Source organism: Enhydra lutris, unplaced genomic scaffold (assembly GCF_002288905.1).
Source record: "Enhydra lutris kenyoni isolate GAN:26980312 unplaced genomic scaffold, ASM228890v2 scaffoldscaffold9, whole genome shotgun sequence".
NCBI lineage: Eukaryota > Metazoa > Chordata > Mammalia > Carnivora > Mustelidae > Enhydra > Enhydra lutris.
Window position 1 is genome coordinate 12,780,848 of NW_019154093.1, and position 24,923 is coordinate 12,805,770.

General features: G+C 47.0%; 2 protein-coding genes across 4 annotated transcripts in view; one reads left to right on the plus strand and one right to left on the minus strand.

Annotated features, from left to right (window-relative positions):
- LOC111143454 (ribosomal modification protein rimK like family member A) overlaps nucleotides 1–6,045 on the plus strand; it is a 30,572-nt gene extending 24,527 nt beyond the window's left edge. Inside the window, exons 4-5 of the mRNA XM_022497211.1 lie at nucleotides 2,442–2,645; nucleotides 4,833–6,045. Coding sequence (XP_022352919.1) covers nucleotides 2,442–2,645; nucleotides 4,833–5,323 — 695 coding nt within the window. The 3' untranslated portion in view covers nucleotides 5,324–6,045. The remainder of the gene's footprint in view (nucleotides 1–2,441; nucleotides 2,646–4,832) is intronic.
- An 11,898-nt stretch (nucleotides 6,046–17,943) lies between these two features.
- The window catches only part of LOC111143171 (zinc finger MYND-type containing 12), a 27,222-nt gene continuing 20,242 nt past the window's right edge, over nucleotides 17,944–24,923 (minus strand). For all 3 annotated transcript variants that reach the window (XM_022496684.1, XM_022496686.1, XM_022496685.1), the window contains 4 exons: nucleotides 22,350–22,472; nucleotides 22,029–22,140; nucleotides 20,355–20,500; nucleotides 17,944–18,592 (listed from right to left, as the gene is read on the minus strand). In XM_022496684.1, coding sequence (XP_022352392.1) covers nucleotides 18,467–18,592; nucleotides 20,355–20,500; nucleotides 22,029–22,140; nucleotides 22,350–22,472 — 507 coding nt within the window. In that variant the 3' untranslated portion in view covers nucleotides 17,944–18,466. The remainder of the gene's footprint in view (nucleotides 18,593–20,354; nucleotides 20,501–22,028; nucleotides 22,141–22,349; nucleotides 22,473–24,923) is intronic.

Sequence of the window (24,923 nt, forward strand, 5' to 3'; positions counted from 1 at the left end):
CTCCTATGCCAGGCCACACTGTCTTCATGACTGTAACTTTGCAGTAAGTTTTGCAGTTGGGAAGTTGGACTCCCAACTTTGTCCTTTTACTCTTTTTTTCAAGATTGTGTTGGATATTTGGGATCCTTGCCTTTCCGTATGAATTTTACAGTATAATGTAAAATCTGCTTGTCAACTTCTGCAAAAAAGGAAGTCAGACTTTTGGTGGGGACTGTGTCAGATCTGTAGATCAGTTGAAGTGTTGCTGTCTTAACAATATTAAGTCCTCTGGTCCCTGAACAGGGGCTTCTTTCCATTTATTTAGCTCTTTAATTCTCTCAGAAATGTTTTTTGTTTTTTTCTTTTTTTTAAGAAGCAGCTTTTTTTTTTTTAAGATTTTATTTATTTATTTATTTGACACAGAGAGAGAGAGAGAGAGAGAAATCACAAGTAGGCAGAGAAGCAGGCAGAGAGAGAGGGGGAAGCAGGCTCCCCGCTGAGCAGAGAGCCCGATGTGGGGCTCCATTCCAGGACCCTGAGATCATGACCTGAGCCAAAGGCAGGCAGAGGCTTAACCCACTGAGCCACCCAGGTGCCCCATCTCAGAAATGTTTTATAGTTTTCAGTAATAAGTCTTGTTCTTCTTTGGTTAAATTTATTCCTAATGTTTTTGTTCCTTTTTGATACGCTGGTAAATGGGATTGTGTTCTTAATTTCGTTTTCAGGTTATTCATCACTGGTGTAACATGTCGTATCTTAGGGAAAATGGACGGGGAGTAGACAAATGATAGCGGTAGTTAGACCCTAGTATATGGAAATAAATCTAAAGAAAGCAGTGGAATGGTAGAGCTCTGCCACTGAGAAAGCTACTAATCTTGTAGACTTTTATTTCGCTCTACTGTAAAACAAAAATAACTATCCTGTCCTAATGGCTTCTTAGGGCTAGTATGAGGTGTAAATGAAATAATGAGAAAACAATGTGTTTGGCCCAGGGTGGATGATTAATCTTGGTCCTCTTTCCCACCCTCCCCCCCCTTTTCCTCTGTGCCTGAAAACTATAGCTCCTTTATTAATTTTTTAAAAGATTTTATTTATTTATTTGACACAGAGAGAGAGCACAAGCAGGGGGAGCAGCAGGCTCCCAGCCTGAGGGAGAGAGGGAAGCAGGCTCCCAGCTGAGCAAGGAGCCTGGCGCAGGACTCGATCCCAGGACCCTGGGATTATGACCTGAGCCGAAGGCAGCTGCCTAACCAGCTGAGCCACCCAGGCATCCCACTAAAGCTCCTTTAGTAACTGCAGACTAAACCTGCCACCTGCCAGGAACCAAGGAACCAAGTCCCTGTATCAAGCCCCCATCTCTGTGAAAATCGTACCTAATGTCCAGGGAACCCCCAGGGCCCATACTTGAATCCCAGCCATCTGTGGTCAGATGCCAGATCTCCTGGTGCCAAGTGTGCAGTGATGGAGACATGTGTTAGAGGTTACTTCTCAGTCTTCTGTACCACTAGATGCTGATACTCATCACTCTTGTTACTAAGACTTCAGAAGGGTCCCACTCCTTTTAGTGTGGTGACACAAATCTTAGGAAAACCTTCTCTTTGTTCCATAACAGGAAGGCACAGACTGGGTGTGCTCATGTCGGATTTGCAGAGCAAACCTCTGAGGAAGTCCTGCTCCGATCTGTCAGCTAATATGCAAATGGGAAAGCAGATGTTAAGTAATGATAAAAGCACTGGTGATTCAAGCAGAAAAGAGAGGATTTGGAGTCAAGCAGGAATTCTATCTCCAGAGAGCAATAGAAGTATAGATCATTCCATTTAGAATTAAAACAGGTATAGCCAGATAGTTTTCTTACACTTTAGAGGAGGAGGGAGTCTGTCGGGGGCTCCCTCTTTGAACCCCATAGTGTTGGCATAGATCTCTGTTAATGTTCTATCATGCTGTATTAGGGTTCCCTTTTGTGGGTCTCTCTCTGCCTAGCCTTAGAATTCCTCTAAGTGTGTTCAGTTAATTATGTTCTGTAAACATGGATTGACACCTCCTTTGTTCTTCGAGCCCGATGTGAGGTTTGAGGGATTAACAAAGTGGGTTAGAGACGGACTCTGCCTCATCAGCATCCTGGAGTGATAGGAGATGCTGACTGCTTTTGGAACTGAGCTGACTAGATCCTCAGGATTTTATTTTGGCCTTGCCTCTGTGTTTCTGGAATAACCTCATTATTCCATCCTGAAAAAAAAGGGTTGTGGTGAGGGGAGAGAGGGACGTGAGTAAAACCAAGAGAAAACAAGGTTCCGCGGCCATTTGGTAAGAACCAAGAGTCTGGTCAGAGAAACAGAAGGGGCCGAGGAAAGGCAGGTTCAGAAAGAACCGAGAGCTGTGTGGGACAGGGAGACGGGAGGGCAAGGACTCGCCTCAAAGGCTTCTCTGACTACTCCTCTTGCTCTTTATCTTTCTTTTTAAAGGAAAAGCTGTTTTTCTTGCCAGAGATAAACATCACCTCTCGGACATCTGCCATCTGATCCGCCATGATGTGCCCTACCTGTTCCAGAAGTATGTGAAGGAGTCACATGGCAAAGACATCCGGGTGGTGGTGGTAGGGGGCCGGGTGATAGGCTCCATGCTTCGCTGCTCCACTGATGGACGGATGCAGAGCAACTGCTCACTCGGTAAGGGACAAAAGCTCTCAGTCCATTTCCTCACTACGATTTTTCCTTAGGGTATTTGCACCCGTTCGGTACATGTGGATCGAGCCCTCCTATCTTGTCAAACCCTCTGCTAGGCTCCAGGATCACAGATAAGGATTAGAAACAAGCCCTGTCCTGTCACAGCAAGTAGCCCAGGAAGGGGACAGATGGGTGTAGTGCTGTGACCGAGGTCAGGCCTAGGTATTAGGGCACTGAGATGGAACCCTCTCGGGTAGGGGTTGGAACTCAGCAGTTGGGTTTCACCCAGGGAGTGACATGAGGATCCATGTTCGAGAAAAACCGACACGTGGGTAGAGAAGGGACTGAAGGCAGAGACAAGGCGGAGGAGTTCGGAAGATTTTTACAGTTGCTCGGGCAGGAGGTAATGACCGTCTGCACTGAGGCAGTGGCAGAAGGCAGAGCGCATTCTGCTTTTGCGTTGTCATCGAGGATTGGGTTTTCCTTACATGTTTGATACAGTGAGAAAGCTGCAGTTTATGTTTGGATCAGAAGCATAACCCCATCTCATGAACCTGTTGTTCACCTTGTTTTCTGTCGTGGTGAATGGAGACATTGCAGGAGGGATGTAAATTCTTGTCCCCATCACAGAAAGCTTCCGTCCTCCTCACTGAATGAATGTGTCTGTTGGTAATACGATAAAACACATGCCCAGGGTTAGATCCTAACTGGCCCTGTGGGTGTACCAAGGCTAGTGAGGAACAGAGGCTGAGACGCAGTTCAGTCCTTCCTTCTCGAATACCGGTCGAGAGCAGTCGCCACCAATGGACTCCATGAGAGTGCACTTAACAGAGAGAGTCCCTGCCCTGGGACAGCTGCGGTCCCACAGAGGACAAGACCCGAAAGCAGGTCATTGCAAGACACCGTGATGTAGTGTCATGATGGGGGCAGATGCCACGCTCAGGCTGACACAGTGATGTCCTTTCCAACATCTCCTTTTCGTGTGTGGTACCACCCCATGGAACCTGGTGTTTTATGTTGTCTTTTTTAGTCACCATATGATATGCATTCTTTAACGAGGTAGGAACCAGATGGTTTTGCCATTTATCCTTGTTGCTTTTCCTGGTGAGCTAGTCTGAAACTCTTTTATAGCCTTTTCCTTATGCATTCGAACGGGTGGGGAAGGGACCTGTTAAGGTGAAGGCATTAGTTGTTGGACCTTAGAATATAGGTCTTAAGTCCTTCCAAGGAGACTATTGAACCTGAGGTTAGCTCTGTCGTAGGTGAGGGTAGTCAGACTCTCTGTCTTTGGCATAGGATTTTGTCTCACAAGCCTTTCCATCCCCCTCTTCCTAAAACATAATGTTAATTTTTTTTCAGATTTTTTTTTTTTGAGGTGGTGGGGAGGGGCAGAGGGAGAGAGAGAGAGAGAATCCCAGGCAGATTCCATGCTGAGCATGGAGCCTGACATGGGGCTCAGTCCCACAACCCAGAGATCTGACCTGAGCTGAATTCAAGAGTCGGACGCTTTACTGACTGAGCCAACCAGGCACCCCAACGTAATGTTAATTTTGCTTTTTCTGTACAAAAGGAATCCATTTTCACATAGAAAATTTGGAGAACATGGCAAAGTCCAATGAAAAAAACACTTATCATTAATCCCACCCTTTAAAGACAGGCTTTGTTAACATTTGTGTATTGTTCTTTCCGGCAAGAACTTTTGCACAGTTGTGGTCATGCTGCAGAGTCTTAAATCCTTCCAAGTATTTTTCCATGGGATCACCAGTGCTCTACGAGCATTATTATTCATGATTGTAAAAGATGCTGCTTTCCTCTGTTGCGAGAGATTTGTGGTTTTTCATTTACTTACCAACAAATGTTTAGTGAGTGCCTATTATGTCTTGAGATTTTGATTTTCCAGTATTTTAAATAACCCTGCCATCAACATCTTGGTGCATAAAGCTTTTTTCCATTACATAAGATTATTTCCTTAGTGGTAGGTCAGAGGAAATAAACATTTTAAAAACTCTTAGATAAGAAATGGCCCTATTGTCTTCCCAAAGGGCGTCCTGATTTCCAAGCAGATCTTCTGTGAGTAATAAGAATGGCTGTCTCCCTGCCCCCTCTCCGTATGGCCCCGTCTCTTCTTTGAAGGGTCATCATGTCCCTGGTGTTTGACGTCACCATTATGTCACTGTGCATTCCCCACAGGCGGTGTGGGTGTCATGTGCCCGCTGACAGAGCAAGGCAAGCAGCTGGCTGTTCAGGTGTCCAACATCCTGGGCATGGACTTCTGTGGCATCGATCTCCTCATCATGGACGACGGCTCCTTTGTGGTGTGTGAGGCGAACGCCAATGTCGGCTTCCTAGCCTTCGACCAGGCGTGCAATTTAGATGTGGGTGGCATCATCGCAGACTACACCATGTCCTTGCTGCCCAATAGGCAGACTGGCAAGATGGCCGTCCTCCCAGGACTGTCCTGTCCCAGGGAGAAGAAAGACCCAGATGGCTGCGCTTCAGCTCAGGGAGTTGCAGAGAGCGTCTACGCCATCAACAATGGGTCTACCTCTAGTGAGAGTGAGCCTGAACTGGGAGAGATCCGGGATTCCTCAGTGAGCACAACGGGGGCCCCGCCCCCCATGCTGCCCGAAGCCGGCTACAACATTAACAACAGGATTGCTTCCGAATTAAAACTTAAGTGAATTCCTGCTTTTTGGCAGCATTTAAACCAAATCCTACTGCTTCCCTATAGTTTTGAGTGAATAAAATCTGGACTAATGTGATTTCATTTGCACAGAAACTAGAAAATCCCATCTGGGCACTCAGCATTCTTTCTAACGATGATTTAAGCGAACGGCTTAGCTTTGTGGTTTTTACAGAGACTAAAAAAACACTCACCAAGAGCAACATCCCGAGCTGTCGGCTGGAGACCGAGGTCTGCCGCGAGCACTTGGATGCTACGGCTGCCTCTGAAGGCGCTGACTGTGCTGCTGCCTCTGGCTGTTACCAGCAGAGCCCAAAAACTCAGAACGGGTCCCGGAAGCGCTGCACTCAGGAGCCATCACCCGGTGGAGGGGGGTGCAGAAGAGACGCAACGCGACTGCGCTAACGAGCTCTTCACCAAGTGTGTGTGTGTGTGTGTGATGCTTGAAGAATACGCAGTTCAGTCTCTGCTCCCTGTCAAATCACCATCTTGGCCATATTTCTCTGACACTCAGGATATGGTGTTTTAGGGAGCTTCCTCATTAGCATTTTCGATGAAGCACTTTGTAGAAAGTTTGAGAACGAGCATTATCTGACGTCACCGGTTGGCAGATCTCCTGCTGCGGAACTGGGGCTTTCTACAAATTGCTTTGCCACGCCGAACTTATAGACCCTGCTTCAACTAATGCCAGCCCCAGCAGCCTCTTGCACCTTTGCTGCCTTTGGCCTCAGCTGGAAATGCACTTCAGTGAGCTAGTGGCCACACACTTTATTTCTTACGCGTGCACTAGAATCGAATGCCATGAACTTTCTTGTCAGTGGACTCTGTTCATTTGTCATCCAGAAGCCGGTGGGTTTTTAATCACAGAAAACTACTGGAAGATAATCATTTCCCCCTTCTCTCCTAAACTTTGCGTACTGCTTAGCTCTAGAAGGTTTCCTTGAATGCATTGGTGTAGTGGGCCTGTTGGGTAGATAGAGCCATTGGAAACACACTCTAATCGCCTTGACATTCTAGTCCTGGCCAGGTTCCTGAGACCTGTCTTTACCCACTTTTTCCATACTGGGGAGACTCAGGAATTACTCACTGCACCTTCAGGGGGAGGGCGGTTGGATAACGTAGGCGGGACACCAAGTGCTTTTCATTTTAACTGTTTAAGCAGTAGATAATGATCCTTCCCTTGGGTGACATCGTGGAGATGGAGTTTTCCATTTCTGCCTATGTGAAGTATAAGAATGAGCAAGACTCCCTTTTCAACCAAATACACTAAAATGTAAGCACTCAAGAGTTACCATAATCCTTGTCATTTCCTCAGGAGACTATACTCTTGAGCTGTGATGTTGCATGTGCCCAGGACAGATAGAAGTCCTCTTTGGAATTATCTCTGAGGTCTTGCAAGGCAAGAGGCCTCACAGCCTTATAATCAGACTTCAGTTCTCACACCAACCCTCCCCAGAGGTGGTCCCAAACTCTGTCATCCTTTTTATTTTTCAGACTTACCTTCTAATGCTCTTTGGCTATTAAAAAAAAAAAAAAATCATCCCTCAAAAAATAAGTCTACCCATAAAGGATAACAATGAGAAAGCATACAAGTGGACAGTTTCCAAGGAAGGCTGTAGAGATAGTCACGGACTAAACGTCCATCTTCCCCAGGTGACTAGTTTGAAGGCAGCAACACCCATTTGGGTGTATAAATTCCTGTATTTACTCTGCTATAAGTATAAAATGTGTATAAAGTCAAAACTATTAACATTTTTTTTTCACAACACATTTAAATAGAAATTGGCTTTTAAAATACTGTGGCTAAAAGCACATCTCACCAAGTAACACTTAGACAATTGAAAAACTTTCGGCTCCATGTCCTGGAGATACCGCCCTACACAATTGTAGTTCAGATGCTCCAACATAGGGTGCATGCCACTCAGTTGTAACTCTAGTAATGTGTCTTGTACAGTTGACAAATAATAATACTTCACTTTTATGCAGGTTAAGACCTTTATTTACCTTACCTCTACCACTCAGGGTGGGTTTAGAAGGATAGTTCTAGGTCTGTTCTTGTTGGAATTGTCCGAATACTTTCTGTGTAAACATCTGAACCAAGTGATGACCTTCTGGAAGCTGCATTCACTCATTCCCACTGTTGAGTGTAAGCCCAGTCTCCCCACTTGATCTAAAAGAACACTAGAAGGCCCTGTCCTGAATGGAGCACCGAGAGGGTGCTTCCGGATTGACTTGTCAAAGGGGCCCGTCTTCCAGCCGCTGGTGACATCTATAGTCATTGGCACCATTGCTTGAAATCTATCCCAGCCCGGAAGCAGAGATAGCTAGATCACACCTGGATCACAGCTCCCGCTTCCCTACACACCTGCCTCCCCCTGGATTTCCCAGACCGGCCATGGGCCCTGTGAGCCTTGGTCATGGGTCTAGGCCACACTCATTCCAGCTGTCTGCAAGGCCTGCTGCTGGAAGGAACATGGGACACAGAGCCAGTTCCTGGTTCTGGCTCTCCCCTTAAAGAGCTGACAACCTTGCACAATCCCGGAGGCTCTGCCTCCCATTTTTCCCCTTCTATTAGGGGAGATGGCTGTTTACCTCTTGAGGGTGCTTTGAGCTTGAAGTGAGTTGATCAATGAGACTGTGCACCATGCAGGAGGTAGTAGAAGAACACCTCCCACATCTGGTTTTGTAAGTTTCTCATCATCCCTCTTCTGAGGGAGTCAAGGGCCATGAGTTCTTGGCATCAGCACAGTAAACAGTGGTAGGGGAGCCTGAAAAAAGGATGCAGCTTCTCAGAGAGCTTTACCACCTGGAAGGAGTAAGGCTCTCAGTGTATCCACATAGCCTTCTGGATGTATCTGAACCTGAACCTGAAACTCCTGACTCTCCTATACCAACTAACAGTCTTCCTTAATGTAACATAAATTGCAGTGTCTGTATACGGTCTTCCCATTACCTGATAGTAGCATCTTGAAACTGGTCAAAACTTGAATGCCAATAGCTCCATCACTCAGAATATATATGATTCTGCACTTGGGAAAAACGTCTTCATGCTATCTGATTGCTGCGGGGTACGGTTTTTCGAGAATGTGGGTCTGGGGCTTTAGGTCTTCAAAACCTGATAAAACAGTGAAAGTGGATTATAAGCTCTTAACCACCACCATGGCAGACTCCTTGCTCCCAGCTAACGGGAGTCGGTGACAACTGCAGATGGGGCGAGGAGGAAAGGGAAGGAGACAGGTCTTGGGGTAGTTTTGTGACATTTCAGGGGAAGAAATAAGAAATTGGAATCGTTTGAAATTCCGGGGAGAAGGAAGAAGAAATGGCTCTTCTTGGGGTTGTTTAAACGAAAGAATGATGCACACGTATTCATTAGAGGAAGGGTTCCTTGAAACTATAAAGAAAATGAACGACATGGATTCTCATTAGCTTTGGGGAAGAAGGAGAGACATGCCTTGGCCCTTCCTTAAGTCCTGACGAATGCTGGCCCTGATGCAAGTCCAGGGAGATGGAGGTGACTTGCTGGGGGCTCCAAGGTCCCCCAGGTAACAGCTGGTCCTTCTGCAGAAAACCGTAGGCAGGCAGGCCTGGAGCCGCAGTACCCTCAGGTGGGTCTGAGGAGCCACGGCCGAGTGAACCCGAAGCCGGCACAACAGGGCACCTCGGCTGAATGCTTCCCTTTGCCCCCGCAGCTGAAGCTTCTCTTTGCTGTCAGTCTCTGCAGGTGTCTGGGGATGAGCCCTGACAACAGTCATCTTTGTCACCGTCCCTGAAACTCGTGTCCTTCTGTCTGCTGCTACAGGCTAATAGCAAACCTTGTACTGTTCTGACTTTCTCTGCGACTCGAGATCAGATCATGACTTTAAAATGCTTTTTACCTGGAAGGCAGCCTCCCTACCCGCCCCCCCCACCCAAACTCAGGAATATGTTGTTGGAATTGTTCCTGAAAACCATATTATGCTTCCACTCCAAGTCTCAGGCCAGACCCTGCAGCCCTCCCTTCTAAAACACACAGCTGAGTGCAACTTTGTTCCTTCAAGCTTTTCAGCTTCCTTCTCCTGGTGTGGTTCCCATGCCGACATGTGGCACTCTCCTGGGCCCTGTGCTGGTGTCCCCACCCTGTCTGGTAGTCTCAGTGCGCCATTTGGTTCACTGTGGCTCCGAGGCAACACTGAGAACGTCACCCAACAAGTCAGAATTTTTTTTTTTTTAAGATTTTATTTATTTGGGAGAGATGGAGAGAGCATGGGCAGTGGGGTGGGGCAGAGGGAGAGAGAGAAGCAGACTCCCCACTGAGCAGGGACCCTGGGATCATGACCTGAGCCCAAGGCAGAAGCTTAACCAACTGAACCACCCAGGTACCCCATCAAGCCAGATTTGAGGACACAGGAGTAACAGCACTGTGGACACCAGTTCAGTCCCCATTTTATAGATGGAGGATCTGAATCCTAGAGGCCAAGGTCACTTAGCTAGTCCACAGTGGCGCTGGGATGCGGGCAGTCCCTTTTCCCATTCTGGTTTAGCAAACTGCCCGAGGTGGCTGTGTTCTTAAGTGGTGCTTAGCACTTGCCTTCATCCGGGACTCACCCTCTGCCCTTTTTCCTGCCCAGCCTCTCTGGATCCACGTGGTGTTGATGGGCCGGCTCTGTAGGCTTCATCTCTCGGATGGCTTTAAGTGAGAGCCCTGGAGGCGTATGTGAGATTTCCAGGGTGCAAGCTGGCATATGGCTGGGCCTTCAGACCCGCCAAGACCGTTTAGCCCCAGCTCACCCGATCCGTGCTCAATGAGAGGGGGAAGGCCCCTGCCGAGCTGGCTGAAGGCTCCTGTGGCTGACATTTCCCCACTGTGGAATGTCTTGGATGTGTGGAGGACTCTGTGGGCTTCCACGGAGGTCAAGGGCTTGAAGGCCCCAAACTTCTCCCACTGGGCACTCCAGCAGGGGGTCCTGATTGAGGCCCATGTTCCAGTGGCCGTGAGCCACAAAGTCCAAAGTGTCCTCCCACTTCAGTTCTGCAGCACGTACACCTGCGGCCAGCCACTAGGCCAGATTCTTCCCTCCTGTAGCCCATACGTCAGCCGGGGCCCACGGAGCCCCTGAGATCCAGGCATGTCTGATAACTGGGACTTTGGATGTCTGTGATCTCCAAGGCGCTGATACTTGGGCAGCCACAGCTGACGCCAGACTTCTGCTACCTCAGTTTAAGCCCTGATGGGGTCTCCTCCCTGCAGTCCATCAACGACACGAAGCTTAGTTCTCTCCCATTTCCACACACCACGAAATTCAAATGCGCCCATGTGTGTGGGCACATGTGTGTTGCAGTGATGTGGGAAGAGAGAGAAATTACAGAAATGCAGACACGGCACCCCCTAAAGTGTTCTTTGGATACACCACCAAGGAGCCCATCACCTCGCACCCCACCTGTCGCCCTGTTTGGGACAAACCAAATCCACTGACGTTCTCCTTTGTAGCAGCATGGCCAGTCCTTTCCTAGCTTGAGTCCTGCCAATGCCCTTACCTTCGAGATTTCCCCTTCCCCAATGGGTGGCTTATTAAAAGCATTTTCCTAAACAAAGATGGCTCCCTCAAGAGGAACTCCAGCGTCATCTCTCAAGGTGTTACATTTTTGACTCGCGCTACGTTACCCAGGCACAGCAGCAACTAGAGTCCCTGCCGCCAGGGTCTTCACGCTCCGTGGCAGGCAACACGGGCTAGCGTCAATAATGCCAGTTTTGAGTTAGACAGCCCTGGTCCCAATCCTGACTCCATAACCTATAACTCGTGTGATCTCGGGAGAGGCCCTTGATCTTGCCAAACCTTCGTTTCTCTACCTACAAATGTGATAACACACACTCGTGAACATGAAGCATTGAGCCACATGCCTAGCTTTTTCCGCAGCTTCTTTCCCGCTGTCAGCAATCACAAGCAGCTCTCGCCCGTGACCGTGGCTCCGTGCCAAGGGAGGAGAGCCGGCAGACGCAGCTTTATGGCTGGTGGGGGAGGAGGGCTGGCTGCTGCTCCTTCTTGCCGTGGTCCTGGCTTCACCATTGGAAGTTTCCGTCTGCCCTTGAGATTCGAGGATGCTATAGTGTGAGATCTAGATGGTGCATTTGGTTTAATGTTGTATTTGAAGGAAAGGCTGCCTCGGACAACTGGGAGGCTGGGAAGCTGGCGAACAGCCTGACCTTGGGTGATTTAGCACCTGGTTTCTTGGGCTTTTCCCGTATGAGGTTTGCTGGCTTTGATTGGATGAAAGGAGGAGGTGCCAGGGACTTGCATGAAATCTGTCAAACAGAGGCCAGGGCTGTGCAGGGAGTTCCCATGGCCCAACAGCACCATCTGGACTTGGCAGGGCTGAGAGCCCTGAGATCAGGTGGAAGTCACCAATATTCCCGCTGTCCTGCGGCTGTCCTGCAGGAGGCTCCCGGAATCTCCTGTCTGGAAAGAATGCTCATCTCCTGTAAGGGGAGCTGGGGCTCTCCATCCCTCTGCAGAAGCAACAGAGGTGTCTGCGAAGATGGGATTCGGCAGGTGGCTGGTGTGCTAGTCTCCCCTGGAAGGGGAGCCCCCTGTGCCAGCGGGGTGCTGGAGCCCACTCGCACTGGCCCAGGAGAGGGGATCATGAGTTTAGTGAGCTGGCTCTTAAACACAGCCATCATTAAAAAAAGAAAAAGAAATTATATCAACCTATGTTAGGGTCCGTAATCAAAGGAGAGAGACTGATACAAAGCAAAGGTCAAGCAAAGCTTTATTTCGCGCCAAGCATCGGGAATCAAACTGACCCGTCAGGGCCGTCTCTTGCAAAGAGGCGACCCCTTCCAGCCTCACAGACTTTTTTTTTTTTTTTTAAGATATTATTTATTTCAATCTCAAGTAGGTGGAGAGGCAGGCAGAGAGAGAGAGAGAGGAGGAAGCAGGCTCCGTACTGAGCAGAGAGCCCAATGCGGGGCTCGATCCCAGGACCCCGAGATCATGACCTGAGCCGAAGGCAGAGGTTCAACCCACTGAGCCATCCAGGTGCCCCACAGACTAACTTTTATAGAGGTAGTTTAGCCGGGCTATACACAGGTGGCCAATGAGATTGCAATACACAGAGAACACTGCACAGTCATGCTAAGTCTGCCACACACAGAAAAAACTGCTAGGTAACAACGGGTGGCCAATTGACTTTCAATTTACCCTAATAGATATATGCGTGCCCCACTGATTGGATGTCTTCACCTGGCCTGACCCGCCCTTGTATCTAGGCTTTGGGAGTAAGTTCCTCTGGGAGGGCCAGGGTCAATCTAAGTTTACTGCATAGAGTCAATCTAAATTCACTACATAAACACAAAATGACTCCCTCTGGCCAACCAGGTCCTTACACCTACAATGAAAGCATATTTCAAAAAATAAAATACATTAAAAACAGAGGCATTAAATACTCAATGCTCATCACTTCCCAATTATTTTACTCCATTTTTCTATTATCTGTGCTGTCGAGGTTATGCTGTCGTATCCTTGAGGCAGAAACGCCCTGCAATGAAGGGATGAACAGCGTGCTGCTGTGCGTCTCTGCCAAGGCCACCATTCGGTGACATCACATTGGAGGCTTGACATCAGCCCTGGTGGGATATCTACCCCCCAGACATGGGCAGATGCCCCATATCAAGTTTCCGCCACCAGTGGGCTGGTTGTGAAACATTTACCAGCACCCAGCTGCTTCCTGGTGGCCAAGAGAGACATGGAGCCACACGAGTATTGAAACACCTCGTTCTGGGGAGGTTGGCCTGGGTGATGGATTTCTTGAAGCAGGTGTCCTGGTAGAATGCGCAAAACAGACCCAAGATAAAGGCTTGAAAACGCTACTTCTCTGCTTGTTTCGTCTTGCCTCTGTTTTCCATGTGTGAGAAATGTGTTTGTTTGCGCCTATGCTTCTGGAGTGATTTGCAAGTTCTGTCTCACTATGGACTCAGTTTCCCTCCAGGAAAGTGACTTGTCATTTTCCCTGTGTAACCGGCCAACTGGAAATGGGCTACAAGGAATATATCTTTTTTTTTTTTTTTTAAGATTTATTTATTTATTTGACAGAGAGCAAGAGAGGAAACACAAGCTGGGGGAGTGGGAGAGGGAGAGGGAGAAGCAGGCTTCCCACAGAGCAGGGAGCCTGATGCGGGGCTCGATCCCAGGACTCTGGGATCATGACCTGAGCTGAAGGCAGATGCTTAACGACTGAGTCACCCAGGCGACCCAACAAGGAATATATCTTAAGTAGGCACTGAGAGAGCTTATTTCCAAGTGGTTTCTACAGCAGCAACAGTGTTAACTTTTCCAAGAGAGAAGAAATCATTTATAAATGATTGTTTTGCTGTCTTTGCTTTTTATTAAAATGATTACTGTGGAACAAGATGCTTTGTTTGCCTTTGTTCCCCAAACTCTGCGCCTCTTGGTTATTCTTTTGAAGCAAGAGCCACATGCTGAAGCGACATTTTATTATTTTCATATCATAAAATGAGGAAAAGCTTCACAGAAACTCCGTCCTATTCACTCACACACCAGCTGCACTCTGAAAAACCATAATTTTCCTTTCAAACGCAGAACAGCGTCTGAATTGTAATATTGCCAGCGCTCAACTGTCAAGATGATGGAGGAAAATACTAATGCAGATGGTATGAGCTTGTCACCGGCCTGCTCCATGCTTTCGCCTGGGCTGACATTTGAATTGAGATTCGAAAAGCAGATGAGAGCTGGAAGCCATTAGCAATGGCCATGTGGCGCCGTACAGGCCCCAGGGGACAGAAGGAATCTGTGGACCCACCTGAAGAAGGCTCCTGGGTCAGGCCGAGTCACCCACTGGGACCTGTGTTTGCATGGCACTTCACACATCTTCCTGGGAACAGTGACAAGACCTTTTAGCAACACACTCTGGTCAGCACCAGGCCTGAGACCCTTGAACAAAGGCTGTTCCCCAATTTGTGAGGGTCAGGGAATCTAGCCTGAGGCAAGAGATTGGCAGGAATAATGCTTGATGGCTGTATCGATGATTTGGGGGACGCTACTGTCATACCACTCATATGCTCTTTGACCCAAACCCTGGGGAATGTGCCCTATATATCTCCTTTTATTCTTTTTATTTTATTTTATTGTTTTTTAAAGATTTTAATTTATTTCACAGAGAGAAAGAGAGAGAGAGAGAGCACAAGCAGGGGGGAGTGGCAGAAGGAGAAGGAGAAGCAGGCTCCCCGCTGAGCAGGGAGCCCCTTGTGGGAATCGATCCCAGGACCCTGGGATCATGACCAAGAGTAGACGCTTAACCGACTGATTCACCCAGGTGCCCCTATTTTCATTTTATATGAAAATCAAAGGACACAAAAGTAGAGGAAATAGTTTAGTAAACCACCTAGATTTTAAATTACCAAGATTTTCTATTTTTACTACATCCACTCATTTATTTTCTTTATGCATTTAAAAAATCCCACACACCACATCTCTTTCTCCCCTGCAGTCTCCAAGAGCATGCATCTTCTTCTTCTCCTTTTTTTTTTTTTTTTTTTGAGTAGGCTCCACACCCAATGTGGAGCCCAATACAGGGCTTGAACTCACAACCCTGAGCTCAAGATCTGAGCTGAGATCAAGGTCTGATGCATCGCCGACTGAGCCACCCAGGAGCCCCAGCCTGTATCTCTTTTTAAAAAGAGGACATTTCGGGGCACCTGGGTGGCTCAGTGGGTTAGGCCGCTGCCTTCGGCTCAGGTCATGATCTCGGGGTCCTGGGATCGAGTCCCGCATCGGGCTCTCTGCTCGGCAGAGAGCCTGCTTCTCTCTCTCTCTCTCTCTGCCTGCTTCTCTGCCTACTTGTGATCTCTCTCTGTCAAATAAATAAATAAAATCTTTAAAAAAAAATAAATAAAAAGAGGACATTTCCATATGCCTTTACCACATCTAAAAAAAACTAACACTAATCCCTTGGTACCATTTACTTGCCATTCTATGTCAAATTCCCCTGATCGTTTCACAAAGAACCCCCATTTGGCTGCCTGTAGACCATGATATTGGATGCAGCAGGAGGTACAGGGAAAGGTTGGTGACTGAATAGCCAAACTATGGAAAGAAACTAGATGACCATCAACAGATAATGGATAAAGAAGATGTGGTCCATATATACAATGGAATACTATGCAGTCATCAAAAGAAATGAAATCTTGCCATTTGCGACGATGTGGATGGAACTAGAGGGTATTATGCTGAGCGAAATAAGTCAATCAGAGAAAGACAACTATCATATGATCTCCCTCATATGAGGAAGGGGAGATGCAACGTAGGGGGTTTGGGGGGTTGGAAAAGAATAAATGAAACAAGATGGGATCAGGAGGGAGACAAACCATAAGAGACTCTTAATGTCACAAAACAAACTGAGGGTTTCCAGGGAGAGGGTGGTTGGGAGAGGGTGGTTGGGTTATGGACATTGGGGAGGGTATGTGCTAGGGTTAGTGAAGAGTGTAAACCTGGCGATTCACAGACCTGTACCCCTGGGGCTAATAATACATTATATGTTAATAAAAAATAAAAAATTAAAAAAGAAAAAAGAAAAGAAAAGAAAGGGTGGTGACTGGTTCCTGGCCCTCCTGACTGGCTCCGACAGAAACCATGCCCACAGCGGAGACACCACTGGAGGGGCACCAGCTGGCTCCAGACACCTTCCCAAGCCGTTGGATCTTGGGGTTTCCTCTCCTCAAGGACAAGTCCAGGAAGCCCTTCCCCTATTGCTCAGGGTCCCGGGGTCTTCCCCTGAGACTCACCCAGCCCCCAAGCCACTGGAGGTGCCTGGCCGTCTTGGGATGGCCCGCTCCACGGCTTCTCCTATGCTGTGTCCTTTCCCCGCAGGGGTTTCCTAAATCAGGGAAGAGGCATCTCCCAAGGATTCCCTCTTCTACCAGCCTCGGGGAATCCAGCTCTTCAGATCTCCCAAAGAGCCTGGGCCTCTTTGTGTGTTAGAAAATTTTGGCTGCATTCCTCCTGGGATACATGACGGAACATCTGAGCAGCAGCACGTCCCATCCCCTCTGGCCGGCTGATGCCCCGCCTGCTCGGGGATTTTCTTTGGCTACAAAGAACGTGAAGATAGTTGGTGAAATCTGGAATAAGGTGTGTGTTTTATTATCTGACGGTGTCATATCCATGTTAATTTCCTGATTTTGATGATTGTACTGATGAGCATGTCCTTGTTTTTAGAAAATGAACATTCAGGCTTGGTGTATCGGGTAAAGGGGTATCAGGTCTGCAACTTACTTTCCAATGGTTTGGAAAACAGTGAATATATAGAGAGGAAAAATGATAAAGAAAGTGTGATAAAATGTTAACATTTGGGGAATCCGGGTAAAAGGTACAAGGGGATTTTTTTGCATGAACAGCCTGGAGAAATCTGAAATTATGTCAGCCTCCTCTGCTGGGTTCGTTCCATTAATCCTTCTGTTTGGGGCCATTTCCTTGTCTCTCTTCTCTTCCGTAGGTGATCTCTATTTCCCTGGTATTCACTACCATCTGCGTCATACTCTCAAATTTCTCTCTTGAACCTCAGTTTCTTAATGTCAGACTGCACACCCTTTTCATCTCTCCTGGAATGTCTCACCAGTTCCTCAAACTCGCCTTGCCCCAGTCTGAATGCGCGCTCTTCTCCCTTCACAGACCCTCTTGGATTCCAGGGCCCCTCGCCTGAGGGCGCGATGCCAACGGCCTGCTCAAACCAGAACAAAGTAAACCGAGACTCCGGTATTCACTTTGGGCTGCTATCTTCCGCATTCCCCCATGTACACTTTTGTTTCTTGTAGGGAAACCTGACTCTCGAACTGGGAATAGCCTTTTGTCACTGCCTTGTTCATTAAGATGTTCTGGGGGATCTACAATCCTTACAAAGGTTTGCAAGCAAAGCACAACAATTTTATGATCTATAATCCCAGGTTCATAACCTGGTTTCAGTAGTAACCTTGTCCATATGCTTTTTTTTTTTAAAGTTTTTATTTATTTATTTATTTGACACAGAGAGAGAGATCACAAGTAGGCAGAGAGGCAGGCAGAGAGAGGGGGGGAAGCAGGCTCCCTGCTGAGCAGAGAGCCAAACGCGGGGCTCGATCCCAGGACCCTGAGACCATGACCTGAGCCGAAGGCAGAGGCTTAACCCACTGAGCTACCCAGGCGCCCCTGTCCATATGCTTTTAAAGACTGCTAGTATTTATTTAAGCATTTGTTACTTACCGAAACTGTATGTTTGTGTGGGCATATATTAAAATCTATTAAAATATTTATCTCCATCACATTGCCATCAATATTGATGAAAACCAGAAAAGACATAAGTTTTCTATTGGACAAACTGATGACATGGTCTGCCATTCAAGTAATCGTTCAAAGTATTTACTTTGTTAAACGTTTATTTTTCATGATCTGTTATTCTTTTTTTTTTTTTAATTTTATTTATTTGTCAGAGAGAGAGAGAGAGAGAGAGCAAGAGCAGAGGCAGAGGCAGAGGGAGAAGCACTCCCTGCTGAGCAGAGAGTCTGATGCAGGACTCCATCCCAGGACCCTGGATCATGACCTGAGGCTAAGGCAGCCACTTAACCAACTGAGCAACCCAGGCGCCCCTCTAGTGCACCATTTTAATTTGTCGCTTTATAACTATTTTGCAGAGTAATTTTCTTGGTGATTGCTCTAGGAACTATAATGGACATTTAAATCACAATCTACCTCAGATTAATGCTAACTTAATTCCAGCAGAATGGGAAAACTTTGGTCTAATATACCTGTATCTCCCACACCCTTCTGTGGCAAAGACCTGGGTGGCTTCTGGTAAACATAAACTGTTTGTGGTTTAATTCCAAGTACCGTATTAATGAGCTGAGAGCACATTACTCGAAGTCATACAAAGTCATAGGAAGCCAAGTACAAAGGTCATGATAAAGATCACTTTTACTGATTTCTATGCCTAAAGCTCTACATTTCCTCACATATTCTGTGCAAGAATAAAAACATGGCTATGTGGGCAGGCCCAGGGGAAAAGGGCAGGGGGGTTGGTGTGAGCAAGTCGTGATACCTCAAAGCAGTTGTGCAAACTGGTATATTTTAGACGTTCAGTAGCCCCTTGAACAGCCCCCTGGTGCTGAGATCATGGGTCACTAAGTAATGGGATGAGCTTCCTCAGCTGAGATAAGACTTAGTAACTCTTCAATGGCGTCCTGTTCGTGGACACTGAGATTCTGTTCTTTGGCCAGACTGAAGGCTCTCGTGGCATATTCTTGTGCCTGGAATAGAATCGCAGTTACAAAGAGAAATTGTCATAGGAAAGCTTTACATGGGGAAGCCCCATCTCTGCTCAACCCAGAAACACAGGAAAGGACCCCTCCACTTCTCACACCAGCCACTGAGCTCTTGTTGGAAATGTGGGACCACCCCCCAGGTCCTTACAGCTAGCCACACATGTGCTGGTTGGGGCATGGGGGACCAGGAAAACCCACCTGGCTTGACAAACTAAAAATTAGTACACCTTCTTAGCAGAGTGAGACCTCTGCTAAGGGACCCTCTGAAGCAACTCTGGGAGACGATGTGATAAGGGCCATCCTGGGGCCATCCTGAGGGCATGTGGTCCAGAGTTTTCACTGGGACGGAGGTCTCACAGGATATCCTGGGACAGCCTCTGGGCTGGCTCTTCTTTCCCTCCCTCCTTCACCCTCTCTTCCTTCCTTCCAATAAATATTTATTTATTTGTTTTATTTAAAGATTTTATTCACTTATTTGACAGAAAGAGAGAGCACACAAGCAGGGGAGCAGCACGCCCCACAAGGAGCATGGAGCCCGATGCAGGACTTGATCTCAGGATCCCAGGGTCATGACTCGAGCTGGAGTCAGATGCTTAACTGACTGGGCCACCCAGGCACCTCCCAATAAATATTTATTACATGGCTACTATGTTCCGGGTACTGTGATCACAGGTCGAAATTCCCCCCCTCGTGGAACTTACGACACAGTGTGGGAAGAAGCAATAAACAAGACAAGCAAGTAAAACACCATCGTATCTTCAATAGGGATACATGTTAAAGACAAAAATAAAGTAGAAAAGGGGGCTGGGAAGCACTAGTGGCGTTAGCGGGGTTTTGTAGCTTTCAATGCGGGCCCAGGGAAAGCTTCGAGGAGAAGACAGCTGAGTAAAGACCTAAAGGAAGTGAGGTGTCAACCTTGATGCGTCTCTATTCTCTAAGGACCTCTTGTAGATTGAACATCTTTCACACATGCCTTAGGGTGAGGACTTCCTTGAGTTCATGTGGAAAAGTGGACCCTGAACTGGAGGAAACAGATTTTGTCCAGTATAAGCTTGGAAATTCATTGGAAATGTTTCCCTGTTCCCTAAGCACTCTTACCCCAACCCAGATGGTGCCCTGGTCTTCACTATAACACTCAATTATAACCCGCGGGCTGTGAACTCCTCTAGGTCTTGGCATACAGTAGGTGCTTAGTAAAGTTTGCTGAAGAAAGGGAGAGAGGGAGGGAGGGAGGGGGGAAGGGAATCCTAGATTTTCCATGACACTCACACAGAAAGGCCTCCTCCAGCCAGGCCTCCCTCTCTTTCTCTCTCCTTGCCTGCTTTTCTTTTTCTTTGAAGCGCTATTCACTATCTGAAATTATATTATGCATTGTCCCTTGTTTATTGTGACTTCCCCTCCTCCAGAAGAAATTGGGCAAACAATTCTGTGTGCCTCAGTTTCCTTATCTGTAAAGTGGGAATAATACAATACCTGCTTCAGGAAGTTGGCCTGACAATTACATAAAAGATAGTGCATGGGAAGTACTTAGGCTAGTGATGGGCATGTCCCTAGGAAAGAAGACAATGCAGTTTCCATGACGCAGTGGGACTCAACAAATGAGAAACATCTCGAGCATCCAGACTGCTTTAAAATGGCAGCTTACTCAGAGGGCAAAAGCCCGTGCAACTGGGCAAAACACAGCCAAATTCAACTAGAGGAATTTCTACCTCCATTTTCGACAGGATGCTTTTCTGGGAACACTTGCCTTTGAAGAATTCATCATCAGGTAGTAAAGCATGAACAGGGTTTTCAGAACAAAGATCGTTTTTTGGGGGGCTGTGTCGGATGTAGTTTCTCGAATGTTCCAGATTGAAGTCAGGATCTGAATGGCTTCTGCTTCCTGGGCTTCATCTGCAATGGTAAAGAAGGAAGTTGGAACGAAGAAGCAGGCCGTGGGGGGCTGTGGGGTCTCCCCTGAAGGGTGAGCCTGGAACTGTCAGGGCACCGGCCCTCGGCACAAAGCACAGCAGGTTCCTCACCACGTGTGAGTAGGAAGCCCGGCAGTTCCAGCAGCTCTGCATAACCCTGCTCACCCCCACAGGTCTCAAGGTAGCTACGGTTTGTCTCTTTTAGAGTCCCAAACTCTTCATTTCTTAGGCCCCCAGTGCAGGAAGCTGTCACAGCGGGATTCCTTGGGTCTCACTCAGCTTCAGCTGGAGAGCAAGAGCCCCCGGGACTGCTAGCAGCCAGTAACTTAATCCTCTCCCAAACCCAAGGGTGCTTGAGCACCTGGGCCTTTCTGCTTCCCCCCAAGTGAGTCCACTTATTCTTCCTCTGAGCATCTTCAGGTCCTACTCTCATGACCCCTTATTGACTTATTATGAGTTATTTGGGGCAGGTGCTTATAAGCACTCTTTAGATACCATGCTTAGAGAAGAAGACAGAAAGGACATACACCATAATGCTAAGGTTGGCTGCCTTTGGATGTCTATGATTTCCAAGTTTTCTGCTTTAACACACACCACTTTAAAACATTTATTTATTTATTTGAGAGAGTGAGCACAAGCGCTGGCAGGAGAAGCAGGCTGCCCAGCAAGTAGGGAGCCCGATGCAGGGCTTGATCCCAGGACCCTGGGGTCATGACCTGAGCTGAAGACAGATGCTTAACCGACTGAGCCACCCAGGTGCCTCTAACATAAGCCACTTTTATAATGAGAGAAAACTCAACAAATTTGTTCATTTTTAAAAATCTTAGCTCAAAACCTCTCCTCCAAAAAGTCTTCCCTCTTCAACACCATCCAACTGTACTCATCTCTTCCTTCTGGGACTCAGCTTGGAATATAATGTGTATTTGGTAGGAATTTCCTTTTATTTCAACTAGGTTCCATCCCATCAACCATACTGTATGTGTCTTTTGAGCAGAAACTAGGTCCTCTGTCCCTTTTTACTAGCTCAGAGGGAATGATGCTGTGCGGCACTCACCCTTTGCTGAGCCTGGGGACAGAGACAGGGATGACACCCAGCTCTGCCACTGAGAAGTTCACTGTCCAGTAAAGGAAGAGGAGAAGGCACCAGAACAAATGAGTAGTGTGACTTCTTCAGAGAGTTTACCCTGGCTTATGTGCCTTGGAGGAATAACACATCAGAAGCAGAGGCACGGTAGAAATCACGGGGGGCTCTGGTGGGTCTTTCTCTCTCCACATCTGTCCCTGATGATCCCCCCAGAAAGGCTGTGTGTGGTGCCAGGGATCTGAATTTTTCCCAACACCGGTGGAATCTTTTTGACTCCTCCCGTCTCCGTGGCCTCATCAGCAAAATACAGAAGATGGCACCGATGTGCTCCACAACAGGGAAAGTGGCTCTTCCTCATGGGGACAAGATCTGTGGATTAGGAAGGATGAAGTCACTGCTCTGCTTTCCAGGGAGAGCTGCCACTTACCCAGGCCAGTGTCGGTCTCAAATCGTTTGCCCAGTAAGTCTATCTGCTGGATGCGAACCCGCGAGAGCACCTGGTAGCGATCGTTCAAGTATTTACTCCAGATCTCAGAGACCTGTTGGGAGAGCAGATCTGAGCCTAGACTATTTTGCTTGTGGAGAAACAGGAAGAAAGGAAAGTGGAATATATCATGTATCAGACTGTGTGATCTTGGGCAAGTCATTTCATCTCTCTGAGCCTCAAGTTTCTCATGAATGGTCTGACACCAGTCGTAACTTAGAAGGCCAAAGTACCAAGGCTCCATTCCCATATTCCCCAGCTCACCTTGGTGTACAAGGTGTCTGCCAGGTCCAACTTTTTAAGGCCATAGAAGATATTAGCCAGGTGGAAGTAGCCCCCTGAGGTCCTGATGTCCTCTGTTCCAAATGCACAACTGGCAAAATAAATCTATAGAGAAGGAAGAAGGGGCACTTTAGTTCTCCTGGGAAGTCATACATCTGATAAAAAACTTGTACACCTAGACTTTGTAATGAACTTTTACAACAGCCCAATGAAAACTAAAAAAATGGGCAAAGGCTCTGAATAGACATGTCTTCAGAAAGAGAGACCAATGGCTAATAACACATGACATGAGGCTTAACATTATTAGTCATTAAAGAAATACAAAATAAAATCACAATGAGATACCACTTCACACCCACCAGGATGGCTTGAAGAGGCAGAAAACAAGTGTGGGCGAGGACGGGAGGAAACAGAGCCCTCACACAGCGCTGGGGAGACTAGAAAATGATACAGCCTCTGTGAAAAGCAGTTTGGCAGTTCTCAAAAATCAAAAAGTTAAATGGTGAGTTACCATATGACCCAGCAGTTCCATTCTTAGACTACACCCAAGAGAAATGAAGGCATGTGTCCGCACAAAGACTCAGATGCAAATGTTTAGGCAGCGGTATTAATAACAGCCAAACAGTGGGGACATCCCCAGTGTTCATCAAGTGATAAATGGCTACACAAATTGTGTATTTCCAGATGATGGATACTACGCAGCAGTAGAAGGAATGAAGCGTTGATAGGACAACACAGATGAGTCTCAAAGTAATTACACGAAGTGAGAGAAATCAGATAGAAAGACCACATGTCATTCTGTTTACATTAAATGTCCAGAAAAGGAAAATCTATAGAGACAAAGTGGTTGCCTGGGGTGAAGCGGGGGGGTCAGAATGAGAAATGAACTGCAAAGGGGTTGTGAGGGGCTTCTGGGGTGATGAGAATGTTCTAGAACTGGGTTGTGCTGATGGTTGCCCAACTCTGTGAGTCTTCTCTGAATCATTCATTTGTACACTTAGAGTGAGTGAATTTTATGGTGTGTATCCATTAAGAAATGATTGGGTTTTTTTTTTTTTTTTAAAGGTAGCCCGAAGAATCTGAGCTTGATCCATTTCTTAACTGTGTGGCCTAACCTAAGACAGAATCTGTGTCTCTGCTTAATTTGTTATAAGTGAGAGTGCAGAGAAAACACAAATGAAGACATGTATTAGTCAGTCTTCTAGGTGGAAATAGATGGCACCCTCAAAGCACTTCCAGACGGTGGTTTAATGAAAGGATTATTTCAAGAGACATACAGAGGTTAAGGAACCAAAAAGAGCTAGTGAAACAACAGGTCTATCAACAGAAGAGATGATTACTGTCCCGACTCCTGAAAAAGGAAGGGAGAAATCAGGGTCACCAGAGCCCCACAAGAGCAAAGAGCTATGGGAGAAAGCCACCTGCCAGGAGCTGTGGCCATGGAGGAATACTGCCCCTGCCAGAACTGGGATGGAGCAGAAAGGCAGAAGAGAGAGTAGATACCCAACCTCTATCTCCTCCCAACAACTACTCCCCTGCCATGCCTCTCACGCTCTAAATCCAACAGAAGCCAGAAGGCAATGGATTCTGGGTTGTGTAGTCCATAGAGGTCAGACTCCCAGGGCACAGTAGAGGAGTGAATGGATTTGGGGTAAAGGGATATGGAGACTAACCAGCACAAGAATGTTTCCAGTGTAGTTATGGACATTGTGCAGTGGAGGCAACCAGGGGGAGGGCTGCCCAGTGGAGAGGCTAAACAGAGAACCAACTGATGCTAAGACTACATTCTGACCCTAACCTCATCCAGATTTCAGGCTCAGGAACTTTTCTCTTTGGTCATATTGTCCACCACTGAAATCTTTATAGAAACCTCCATTAAATTTTGGAGGAACTGCTCCATCATCACCTTCATCATCGTCTTATCTAATGTTTGTACGTAGTTTTACAGTTTATAAAGAACGTTCATATACAAACAGCTGGTTTAAATTGAACAACCACACACTGACGTAGAAACATTGATATTATATGTAAAACTGATAGCAAATTTCTGCATATACAGTGCCCTATTATTAATCTCTTCAATGACCCAATGAGACATACGCTATTTGATGATTTCTGTCTATGCTTGATGAAAGAGGTAAAATAATTTGTCCAACAGTATGTTCAAGAGTAGAAGTAAATCCCTTCTCTTAACAACTGTGCTTTTCTACCTTTATTTCCTCAGAGCAATTGACCTTGGAGAAGTGACATGACCTGGCCAAGGATGCACAACCAGGAAGTGGAAAGGTTAGAACTCAGGTTGTTAGAACTGTGTTCTTGGGAATACCTCAGCAGTCAGTTGTCAATAGAAAGTTTTAGAGAAAGGGGGTAGGAGAAGAATAAATGAAACAAGATGGGATTGGGAGGGAGACAAACCATAAGTGACTCTTAATCTCACAAAACAAACTGAGGGTTGCTGGGGGGAGGGGGGTTGGGAGAAGGGGGATGGGGTTATGGACATAGGGGAGGGTGTGTGCTATGGTGAGTGCTGTGAAGTGTGTAAACCTGGCGATTCAC